The sequence below is a fragment of the Lithobates pipiens genome, unplaced genomic scaffold (assembly GCF_037356315.1).
Source record: "Lithobates pipiens isolate NorthernLeopardFrog02 unplaced genomic scaffold, aLitPip1_a1.2 Scaffold_22, whole genome shotgun sequence".
NCBI classification, from domain to species: domain Eukaryota; kingdom Metazoa; phylum Chordata; class Amphibia; order Anura; family Ranidae; genus Lithobates; species Lithobates pipiens.
The window spans coordinates 171,230,479-171,243,357 of NW_027507784.1; the positions used below are offsets into that span (position 1 = coordinate 171,230,479).

Genomic DNA, 12,879 nt, shown 5'->3' on the forward strand with positions numbered 1-12,879 from the left:
GGTTACTGACTCTGGAATACCACGAATCCTTAAGTTGTTTCTTCGGTTTCGATTGTCCAAATCTTCCACTAATGATTGTAAGTATGAGTGGTTTTCAAAGTTTTAAAAGTTCAAAGTCCTTTCTAAGATCGTTGTGCGCCAGTAATAGCTCATCATGTTTGGTTTCTAGAACGCCTCCCACGGTTGCTATTTCTTGCGTGAGTGTGTTTGTTGTTTTTTGGAGTTCACATTGTAATTTGTCAACAATTTTTTCGTAAATCATGGAGTCCAAATCAGCTTTTGTGATCTGAGGGGAGAACTCCCTGTTATATTGTGCGGATGCAGACTCCTCCGGAGGACCACTGGCAGCTATAGGAGACTGTACAGGCGGTGAACCAGCGCCTTTTTGAGCCATTTTCTTCTGCTCTTTATTGCGCAGTGGATATGTGATCAAAGAGTGCTGTTGCGCACGGGGATTGTACGCCTTCTTGCCCAACGTCATGCACTAGTGTGAACAGCCGGGATGCAAAAAAAAAAGAAGCTATTCAAAACGATTATTCCTTACAGTGTGGGTTATATCCTCACTGAACCGGTGGAGTTCTTAGATAAAGATAGTGATCTGCATCGCGTCTCGCATGCGTCCCCACTTAGTTGTGATTGTGTCCTTTAGCTCATCTTGTTTCCTTAAACCCAGGTTAATATCTCTCTCCAAGTCTTCTGTGGGACTACATGCTGCCTGGTGAGGAGGGTTTGGGGTCAAGTTAGGGTAGAGATCAATCACCTAGGAATTTGCAATTTGGGAGAACAAGTTTATGAGGTGTAGTAAAATGGTTGCTCCTGAGTTTGATGCAGAGTGTAGCACCTCCTGAGGCAGAGAGGGGGACTTCAGATCAGGACCATGGTGTGCAGTCTAAACGGCCAGGCATATAGAGTGACCCCGCAGATTGCAAGTCAGGCCTGTGAGGATCCAAGCAGCCCCAGGCACACTGCTTCTGGGTGTAGCAAATGGCCGCTACCATGGGTGTGAGGACAAGGCCTTGGCTGCCACCAAGGCCTTTACTGGGATGGAAGTCCCTCAATTCCCCCGGTCTGGGTCTCCCCCCTAGTGAGTAAGGTGCCTCTGAAGCTCCGTGGGGCTTGAATCTGGAGCGGGGGGGATGAGGTGGCAACTAGTGGGCCCGAGGTGTAGCAAGATGGCCGCCTCTCACCTGTGTCCCTGAAGCACAGATCACTGCAGGTCTTCTCCAGCAGTCATCCGACAGCCCATACACCGTCCTCCAGAGCCGAGGGAGCTGTCAGAGGTGCACTAGGAGAGGGCTGCTACTCATCCAGCGGGACACGGCACTCGACCACGGAGAATGCGGAGGCCTTGTAGGCCTCAAGATGGCGGTGGTACCCCGTGGATGGAGCCAGTCGCGGGCCGGATTACAGAGCGAACGGTTGTCCGGAACACCCAATAAAGGTACCAGCCTGCTCAGGGGATGCCCAGGGTTAAGGATGGGTGCTTTGGAGGCCTCCTGTGGAAGTGCTGGCCCAGGATGGGAGTTGATTCCAGCAGAGTCGGCGGAGCTCCACAGCAGCACGTCTATCTCCTATCGCATCCGGACACGCCCTGATCTGAGATAAACTTCAAGTGTTGTTGCTTGTTGCAAAAGGTCTAGATACTTATGCGATATTTCACTTTTTCCTTTTTCATACATTTGCAAACATTTTTAAAATTCGGTTTTCACTTTGTCGTTATGGGGTACTGAGTGTAGATTAATGAGAAAAAAAAAATAAACAACAACTGTGGTATCAGGCTGCAACATAAAGTTGAAAAAAGTGAAGGGGGTCTGAATACATACACACACACAATTTCCAAGAATGCACCTGTGGCACAGGAAACTGCTAATGGTGGGCTGGGAAAAAGATATGCATATTCAGACCCACTGTGTGATCTCCCACTAATGCCAGAGGTGACAGTGCCACCCAGTGGTGAAGCTAGACATTCTTTCACCCAGGGCAAAGACTCAGTTCGGTCCCCCACCCCCTCCGAAAAGGATGGTGCCAGTTAGGGCTTGCCATTGGTTCACACCGCTGTCAATCAAAGCCAGTGACAAGGGAGCGAGGGCTGAGTCCTGCTGTCTGTGTCAATGGACGCATCAGTGAGGCTCGGGTGCAAGCATGCATGAATTCCCTCATGGGAAGCGGCTTCTCATGTGGGAACTGGACAGAGGGGAGGGGCCAGGAGTGTCGGCGGGGACTTGAATAGAGGAGGTTTGCAGCCACTCTGTGCAATTCTATTATACAGAGCAGGTAAGTATAGACATTTTTTTTAATTACCTTTACAATCACTTTAAGAGGAGTGGTTGGGGGGGCAGTACAAACATGGCTCAGCCACATGTTTTTACACCCCCCTTTCCCCACCACAATTGTAAATAAGCCCTAAAAGTGAAAACAAAGTACAGTACCTCCTGAATAATCTATCAAATAGCACATAGAGTCATTTTAAGAATTCTTACATTTGTCTGAACACATGTGAGCAAATCCTTAATGCGGACTTCCCCCCAAAAGTGGAATTTCCACTTATCTGATTCCTTACCCCCCTCTGGTGCCACATTTGGCACCTTTCGGTAGAGGGGGTACCTGTTTTTGACAGGTACCCTTTCCCACTTTCAGCGGATGCTCCTGCTGTGCAGTCAGTCAGAAGTTCGGCCCCCCTCCTCCTCCCCCCCTGCCACTGAGACATTGAGAAAGTACAGCGTGCTTCACGCATGAACCGTAAGGACCCGGCTGTGAAGCCAACAGCTGATGGAAACATTGGCTGGGGTGCTGACATTGCTGGATTCCAGGACAAGTAAGTGCCCTAATATTAAAAGTCAGCAGCTACAGTATTTAACTGAGTATGATAGAATATCATTGCACTTTACCTGGAGTACTTCAGCAGTATGATATCTGTCTGGGTCAAGTCCTGGCATCTTTGGTCGGCTTCTGTCCCCGCCCACTGTTCCACCTACCAGACTTGTTCCATGGAGCTCAGGAAGTGCTCCAAAACCCCCTCAGTTCTGTGCTGTAGGTTGTGAGCAGCTAAAAGACACAAAAAACGATCGAGGACGGCATCAGTACAACTCCTTTGCATGTCACAGTACGGAGCAGGAGAAGCCAGAAGCTCTGAGTGCGCCCCTCCTTTGCCCCGACCCTGGCTGGAAGTAAGGAATCCTCAGATGAGCTCCTTCCTCTTCTGTAGTGAAGTCGTACACCAAGTCCCCCAAGTGCCAGTATTGTTTGCTTGTTCTGCAGGTACAGAAGCGCAGTGCTGCCCCGGCAGGGAGTAAGGGAGGGAGGGGCACACTCGGAGCTTCTGGCTTCTCCTGCTCCGTACTGTGACATACAGAAGAGTTGTACTAATGCTGCCCTGATTGGTTTTTGTGTCTTTTAGTCGCTCACAATCTACAGCACAGTGTTGGAGCTACATGGAACAAGTCTGATAGAACTGCCTCTGGCTCTCTCCTCCTCCGGCTGACAGGAGAAGCGATACCGCTGTCACTACTCCTGTCATCTGCAGTGCCCTCCTCATAGCAGCGCCTGGGGAAGATGTCCCCTAACGCCCCCCCTCCCAGTTTTGGCCCTAGTGCCACCTACTAACAGAAGGGATAACTGACAGCTGACGAGAACTGACAGCTGAATTTTGGGAAAGCTGAACAAGACAGGCTATAAATTGGCACTGGCTGACTGCAGCAATACAGAACTAATTTTAGAGACACTCCTGCTTACTTCAGAGTGGCTACACTGGGCAATGGCATACTTGTCTCCCTGTCATTTAAACAACTCACCAGTGACAGTATTACTACAAAGGGCGGAGAGAACAACTCGCCTACTTCCAAGAGATCATTCCTTTGAAATGAGCAAAGTTTGCTCACTTGCTGACAGTCTCCTTTACCAGCAAGGGAGTGACACCGCCCTCATCCAGCTGACAATCGAGTGACATATGGAAACTGATAAGTATTTCTCTACCCTGTATAGCAATCCTGTTGCTAGCAAAAATGGCAGTGACAGAATTAAATCATGGCCCACATCCTTCCCAAATCTTCCAGCTTCCATTCCCAAATTATACCTAAAGATGCACAGAGCCAATTTAAAGGGGTTGTAAAGGTAAATGTTTTTCACCTTAATGCATTCTATGCATTAAGGTGTAAAAACATCTGACAGTGCCTGCGCCCCCAGCCCCCCGTTTTACTTACCTCACCCCTCGAAAATCCTGCGCTTGCCCCCGCCGTTCTTCTTCACCACTCAGCCTTGCCGCTGATTGGCTAGAGTGGATGGATGGAAAGCAGCGCAGCAATTGGCTCGCGCTGCTGTCAATCACATCCACTGATGCGGAGCGCCGGGGGCGGGGCCGTGTGATACAGCGAGGGAGCTCGCATTAACGTGAGAAGTACCTGCGGGAGGAAGCAGAGACAGCCGCAGAGGGACCCCAGAAGAGTAGGTTCGGGGCCACTCTGTGCAAAACGAGCTGCACAATGGAGGTAAGTATAACATGTTTGTTATTTATTTATTTATTTTAAATTAACTTTACAATCCCTTTAAAGGCATCAGTATGTGTGAGCTAATATAAAACAAAGACAATTCCATAGCTCAACTCACCAACCATTCTGATGACCAACCAAATTAACCTGTCTAACCGTCTGTTAAAAGCAGGGGCTTAGTTAGCACACATTTGCAAAACGCATGTGAAAGCTGTATGTGTGAGCTAAGTTATCAATAAATCTGAGATTAATTTGCCTACCTAAATTATTTACATTTGACAAAGACTTTCATGATTGGCTGGTATAGTTAATATATGATTTGGAACTAATCGGTGTGGTCACAATAGTTAGTGTGCAACCTGTGCTTGCAAGGATGGTGTTTTCTTGATACTAGAAAAACAGTGAGCAGATTGGCAACAACCATGGGTGGTGTTCCACCTTTTCAGAAACTTATACAAGGTTCATTATTGGAAATTGATCATCTCAGTTTGTTAACTGTATGCTGTATGTCAAGCTCCCAGAAACTGTTGCAAACAACCAGCAGACCAATAAGCCCAGATTAGGTATCGGCAGGGCTGTCTTTAATATAGATTGGACCCTGGGCAAAATTTTTCTTGGGGCCCCCCCATGCAATTTCCCTCTCCACCTGCTCTGAGAAATACAGTAAATAGCAGCTAGACTTAAAATCTGTTTACTGTATCAGATCAGGCAGCAATTGTGATTGGTTGCCAGCAGTTACTGCATTTCATTACTGCTTACTGACTGGTTGCCAGAGGTTACAGCACACATTACGGCTCACTGATTAGTTGCTAGAGGTTACAGCACATCATCTCCTCACAGCAGGGGAGCATGATATACATATGAATACCGCCTTTATTTACATATCAATGCCGTCGGCCACAGCTATTTACTTAGTGTTATCGCTATTTACATATGAATGCCGGTTATTTACATGTAAACACAGGGTTTGCAGGTGAGTCATCTGCACACAACAATAGGGCAGAGCTGGGCAGCATTAGTACCAGCACTTTACACTGAGATATTGGGACACAACACAGGAATAAAACTTCAAGGGACAAGGGAATTTAAACCTGGATAGTTGACAAGTATGAGGCAGCTGTTATGGGCCCCACAACAATGACAGGGCCCAGGGCAGCTGTCCCTTTTGCCCTGCCTTAAATACGGCCCTGGGTATCGAACATTGTGGGATGTTTGGCTTGCCTGTCATTTTAATCCAGGCACAGAAACAACTTGGAGCTAGTTTACCTCTCTGTTCTTTTCTACTCGTACCAGCACTTTTCTACAGATCCCACAGTGTCAGTCCATGAGCAGGTTAGCTACTCTGCCATTAGGTGTGCCTATTCCAAATATATTCTGGTATAGGAAAACTGGTAATTGGTTGTTAGGCCGCTTTTAGAGGAAACCTTCCTCAAGTGATGTAATGGGTGGAGTTAGTGCCTATATACATGCCAGGATGTGAGGAGCCTAGTGAGATGGGGGACTGGGAGCCAAACATCCCAGTCAGCTACTGTAAAGTGCCCTTCATTGGGCTGAAACTCCAGGTGAAGTAGTTCAACACCCAGAAGAACCAGCTGCAATGACCCTCTTTTATGGCCTGACGTGGACTGTGAGCAGGGCGCGCAAAAGGCCTTTAAGGCCAAGCTAAGTGTTCTTCTGCAGAGAGTACTAGTACACCTGGTAGAAGCATGTCATCAGGCAGAGTTATAGAATTGTATTTAGAAAGAGAGTCTGGTATAATAAAGAAAAACACCTTGATTAGACTCGATGACGGAGGCTAAATGCTATGGCTTTATAATTGGAGACGTGGTCCCAACTCTATGGTGCTCTTAAGGAAAGAGTTGGTGCAAAGAGAAGATGGCTTAGAAGTTGTGTGTTGGCGTTCTGTGCCCAAATGACAACTACAGAAGATCTGTTCCTGTGTATGGCTTTGGCACCGAGCTCTATCAGTATGTCTATGTGAGGTTAGAAGTCACGGCCATCTTTGAAAGCTACAGTAAGTGCGGACAAAATTTTGGGTGTGGACATTCCTTTATTTTTAAATATTAAGGCCTATGACCAGGGATGTCATGAGTAAGCACGTGGCCAGCAGTTTTGCCCAATATCGCAATGGGATATAACTACCAGCAGAAGGGTGGCTTTCTAATCCAAGAAGAACCGGGATGGTGACTTGAAGAGTTTGCCTCCTACACAGCCAATCATAGTCCACCCGACAACCCTCTAGTCCAGTGTTTCTCAATTCCAGTCCTCAAGGTGCACAAACAGGTCATGTTTTTAGTCTTTCCATTATTTTGCACAGATTATTTGATTACTAATTACCATAGCCATTTCATCTGAGGGAAATCCTGAAAACATGACCTGTTGGTGCGCCTTGAGGAGTGGAATTGAGAAACACTGCTCTAGTCAGTTTCTGGGTTTAGAGAGCTGAGGTATTACTTACTACTGGATCTTCATCTATGGAAGGTGTGAATGGGAAAACCGATGCCACAAACAAATTCCGCTTTGGCTGAGACATCTCATGATGGAGAGGCAAGTGATGTTGGGGAAATTACATAAAAGAGATGAAGACACAGAGGAGGAGGGTAATGGAGGGATCCACACTTGACACCACCCTCTACAACCCCAAAAAAAAAAACATTCTATTTTGTTGCTTCGCTGCCTAAATAGTGGTGCACGATTTTGAAGAAATCTGCAATTTACAGGTAAACAAATAAATTTGGTCTAATCTGCTAAAAGTAAAGGTAAGTTAAATTTTGATAAATATTCTCATCTATAGGAATGGACAATTCCAGGAATATGTTACCTAATCCCAGTACTGTAGATGGTGCAAATGTGGTACAAGCTGGCTATAACCGATAGGAGGATCCTTCAGGTGGCTGATTACTGCAAGTCATACTCAAACATTGCCAGCACATGTATTAAATAAAATGATTAAATACATGAATATTTTTAGTTGTGAATATATTTAGAATAGGCAGGTTTGTAATAAAACCATTTTTTACATCATCCTCTCTCCAAACAATACAAAACCATTCTTGACGTTATAAGTAGTGAGAAGATTAATATGTACTCCAGAATTCTTTTTACTGGGTTTAGAATACCTTATACCGTACACACGAACGGATTGGACAATCTGCCCGTGTGTGGGCTCCGGCTGACTTTTTATTACCAAAAGGCGGACTTAGAAAGAAGTTTTGACTCAAAATTCGCCCGTCTGTGTGCTAGTCTGCCGGACTTTTGAAATGAACGGACTTGCCCACACATGGAGAAAAGTCCATTCATTTTGCTCCATTTTTGCTCCAGGTAGAGGGACTAGTGAAGGAAGTCAATGTCGCTTCCATCGATGAGATTGATAACTCGCGAGCCCCGTCACCTGGTATGGATTTAAAGGGGAAGCCCTACGCTGAAAAAATGGTGTGGGGGTCCCCCCAAAGTCTATAGCACACCCTTATCCGAGCACGCAGCACGGCCGGTCAGGAAAGGGGGCGGGGACGAGCGAGCGCCCCCCCCCCTCCTGAGCCGTACCAGGCCGTGTGCCCTCAACATGGGGGGGTGCTTTGGGGAAGGGGGGCCCTGCAGCCCCCCACCCCAAAGCACCTTGTCCCCATGTTGATGAGGACAAGGGCCTCTTCCTGACAACCCTGGCTGTTGGTTGTCAGGGTCTGCGGGCGGGGGGCTTATTGGAATACAGGAGCCCCCTTTAATAAGGGGGCCCCCAGATCCCAACCCCCACCCTATGTGTGTACATGGTACCCCTACCCATTCACCTGGGGGAAAAAAGTGTACATAAAAAAAACAGGGTAGGGTAAGACTCTAGTACAGTGGACTTTTATTATAAAGGTATTTTTTTAATAAACATTCCACTTACGTAACTATGCTTTACAAAAAAAGCTCTTCAAGTATTGTACAAGTCACCATATCTCTGCCCAATTCCTTTTTATATAACCTAAACTTTATTAGGGGCCCTGTGGTATTGAGAATAGTGTGTATGAACGCTCCTAACCAGTGGGGTAGAAACACAAAAAAGATACAAGATTTATTATAGTATTGCTTTTTATAACTCTACGAGTATAGCAAAATCTGTTGTGCATACATTTATTGTAAATATAGGGGGAGATCTAGTAAAGTTGGAGAACTCAGAATCTGGTACAGCTGTGTATGGTAGCCTATAAGCTTCTAACCTCAGCTTGTTTAACCACTTCCCGACCGCCTCACGCCGATATACGTCGCTAGAAGGGCACGAACAGGCAGAATCACGTACCTGTACGTTGCCCTTTAAGAGGCAGCGGGGGCGCTCGCGGGGGAAGGTCCGTGAGTCGGGTTGCGGGTCCCACGGACTCGATTGACGCAGAGATACCCGCGATCGCCTCACGGAGAGGAAGAACGGGGAGATGCTATAGTAAACAAGCATCTCCCCGTTCTGCCTAGCAACAAGTGACACTGATCTCTGCTCCCTGTGATTGGACAACATAGCCACGCCCCCCACAGTTAGCAACACGCCCCTAGGACACACTTAACCCCTACACTGCCACCTCCTGGTTAACACCTTCACTGCCAGTGTCATTTACACAGGAATCAGTGTATTTTTATAGCACTGATTGCTGTATAAATGACAATGGTCCCAAAAATGTGTCAAAAATGTCCGATGTGTCCGCAATAATGTTGCAGTCATGATAAAAATCGCTGATCGCTGCCATTTAAAAAAAAAAATTAATAAAAATGCCATAAAACTATCCCCTATTTTGTAAACGCTATAACGTTTGCGCAAACCAATTAATAATCGCTTATTGCGATTTGTTTACCAAAAATATGTAGAAGAATACGTATCGGCCTAAACTGAGGAAAACATTTTTTTTTTTCATATTTTTGGGTGATATTTATTATAGCAAAAAGTAAAAAATAATGCATTTTTTTTCAAAATTTATGCTCTTTTTTTGTTTATAGCGCAAAAAATAAAAACCGCAGAGGTGATCAAATAGCACCAAAAGAAAACTCTATTTGTGGGGAAAAAAAGGACGTCAATTTTATTTGGGAGCGTGCAATTGTCAGTTAAAGCGATGCAGTGCCGAATCGCAAAAGGTGCTCTGGTCAGGAAGGGGGTAAATTCTTCCGGGGCTGAAGTGGTTAATTACGCTTTGACAATAAAACATGGAAGCGGATTTGTTTCTACGCAGAAACGCATCAGATTTTGCATTCTCCTGTTTTAGCAAATCTCCCCCATAGTGTTGAAATATAAATGCATTTCTGTTCCTGTAGGTAGAAAATATATTTATTGACAACCCCCAAACACTCACTTTTCGTGAATATGGAATAAGCACAGACAAAAGAACTTCTTCAGGAAGGGGACAAGAATTCTTGCATTCTAAGAAGCCATCGTTGCACAGGATTTGCCGAGTTTTTCCTCCTATAATATATATATTAAGAGTTTTTCAAAGAGCTCTAGTGTCAAGTAAAATAAAAAAAATAAAAGAGTTCTGACAGGTTTAAGATATGTCAGAATTAGGAGACATTAAAACACAATTCTGAGATAACATCTTAAATGAAAAGCCTTATTTCAGTAAAATTTTGAACAGAGTTAAAATTTCATCATTGTTACATATTCACCTAAAAATAAAATACCGTTCTCCATTTACTGTATAACTACAATCCCCAGCATTCCTTGCCAGACAGATTGTGCATGCTATATACAGTAGCTCACAAAAGTGAGTACACCCCTCACATTTTTGTAAAAATTGTATTATATCTTTTCATGTGAGGACGCTGAAGAAATTACACTTTGCTACAATGTAAAGTAGTGAGTGTACAGTTTGTATAACAGTGTAAATTTGCTGTCACCTCAAAATACTTCAACACAGCCATTAATGTATAAACCGCTGCCAACAAAAGTGAGTACACCCCTAAGTGTAAATGTCCAAATAGGGCCCAATTAGCCATTTTCCCTCCCCGGTATCTTGTGACTCATTAGAGTTACAAGGTCTCAGGTGTGAATGGGGAGCTGGTGTGTTAAATTTGGTGTCATTGCTCTCACTCTCATACTGGTCACTGGAAGTTCAACATGGTACCTTTTTGCAAAGAACTCTGAGGATCTGAAAAAAATAATTTTTGCTCTACATAAAGATGTCCTAGGCTATAAGAAGATTGCCAAGACCCTGAAACTGAGCTGCAGCATGGTGGCCAAGACCAGGGCCGTCTTTAATATTGATTGGACCCTGGGCAAACATTATCTTGGCCCCCTCCCCCATGCAATTTCACTCTCCACCTGCTCTGAGACGTACAATAAATAGCAGCTAGACTCAAAATCAGTTTACTGAATCAGATCAGGCAGCGATTACGATTGGTTGCCAGAAGTTACAGCATATCATTACAGTTCACTGACTGGTTGCTAGAGGTTACAGCACATGATTTCTGATTATTGATTGGTTGCTAGAGATTACTGTACACAAATACTGCTCACTGCTTGGTTGCTAGAGGTCGCTGCACAGCATCTCCTCACTGCCTGCACACCATGGACTGGGGAGGTGAGCAGACCCATCAATAGACAGAAAACTCCTAAGGATCCTAGAACTACCGGGATCAGTGGTAGTGCTGGGGGAGGAGAGGGTGTGATCAATGGAAATGCTGATTTTTTTTTTACCAACTACCAATATAAAGAGCTGTTTCAACACTGGCCCCAATGTAATGGGGATTTACACTGACCACTAATGTAATAGGAACATTCACATTGGCTACTAGTGTGAATGAAAAGATTGTACACCAAGCCCCAATGTAATGAGAAGATTTACACTGACCACCCTTGTAACTGAGACATTTAGCCTGCGTTCACATTTGTGTGTGTCGGGAACGTATGCAAAATTGCTTTCCTGACACCACAGAAACATGCTGTCCTTTAGTAGATACACAGCAGTGTCATAAATTGTTAATGACACCCTCACGCATCTGCTAACGTGTTGTGCAACCGTGTCATTTTTTAAAAAGGGTTAGGGACTTTCTCCCGTATTTGTAGCTCATAGAGCAGACCATTGAAATAATTGGGCTACCCTACATGCGACCTACATCTTTATCTACCCTGTCAGTACACCATTGCATCCTAAAACCCATGCTAACCTCTGCACACCCCACACTACCCTCAGGGGGGCATGATATACATATGAATGTTGCCTCTATTTACACATCAATGCCGCCGGCCCGCCACTATTTACATATGAATGCAGACACTATTTACATATCAATCCAGGTTATTTACATGTAAACACAGGGTCTGCAGGTGAGACATCTGTAAACAACAATAGGGCAGAGCTGAGCAGCATTAGTAGCAGCACTTCACACTGAGAAATTGGGACACAGTACAGGACTAAAACCTCAAAGAACAAGGACATTTAAATCAGGATAGTTGACAAATATTAGCCAGCAGCTTTGGGCTCCACAAGAATGACAGGGCCCAGGGTAGCTGCCCTTTTGCCCTGCCTTAAAGATGGCTCTGGCCAATACCATACAGCAGTTTAGCAGGACGGGTTTCACTCAGAACAGGCCTCTCCACGGTCGACCAAAGAAGTTGAGTGCACGCGCTCAATGTCATATCCAGAGGTTGTCATTGTTAAATAGAGGTATGAGTGCTGCCAGCATTGCTGCAGAGGTTGAAGAGGTGGGGGAGGGGGGCAGCCTGTCAGTGCTCAGGCCATACGCCACACACTGCATCAAATTTGTCTGCATGGCTGTCGTCCCAGAAGGAAGCCTCTTCTAAAGATGATGCACAAGAAAGCCCAAAAACCGTTTGCTGCAGACAAGCAGACTAAGGGCATGGATTACTGGAACCATGTCCTATGTGTGATGAGACCAAGATAAACTTATTTGGTTCAGATGGTGTCAAGCATGTGTGACTGCAACTAGGTGAGGAGGACAAAGACAAGTATGTCTTACCTACAGTCAAGCATGGTGGTGGGAGTGTCATGGTCTGGGGCTGCATGAGTGCTGCCGGCACTGGGGAGCTACAGTTCATTGAGGAAATCATGAATGCCAACATGTACTATGACATACTGAAGCAGAGCATTATCCCCACCCTTTGGAGACTGGGACCGCAGGATAGTATTCCAACATGATAACGACCCCAAACACATCTCCAAGATGACCACTGCCTTGCTAAGAAAGCTGAGGGTAAAGGTGATGGACTGGCCAAGCATGTCTCCAGACCTAAACCCTATTGAGCATCTGTGGGGCATCCTCAAATGGAAGGTGGAGGAGTGCAATGTCTCTAATGCCGCGTACACACATAGCCGACTTCCCGCCGGACTTCCCGCCGGACTGTCCGCCGGACTTTCCGAACAGGCTACTTGCTCACACACGGCACTTTTTCAGCGGACTAATACGCCATACTTTTGAA

General features: G+C 45.5%; 1 protein-coding gene across 1 annotated transcript in view; it reads right to left on the reverse strand.

Moving 5' to 3' along the window:
* The window catches only part of LOC143924362 (aldehyde oxidase-like), a 306,571-nt gene that overhangs the window by 165,950 nt on the left and 127,742 nt on the right, over nucleotides 1-12,879 (reverse strand). Inside the window, exon 13 of the mRNA XM_077448642.1 lies at nucleotides 9,797-9,906. Coding sequence (XP_077304768.1) covers nucleotides 9,797-9,906 — 110 coding nt within the window. The remainder of the gene's footprint in view (nucleotides 1-9,796; nucleotides 9,907-12,879) is intronic.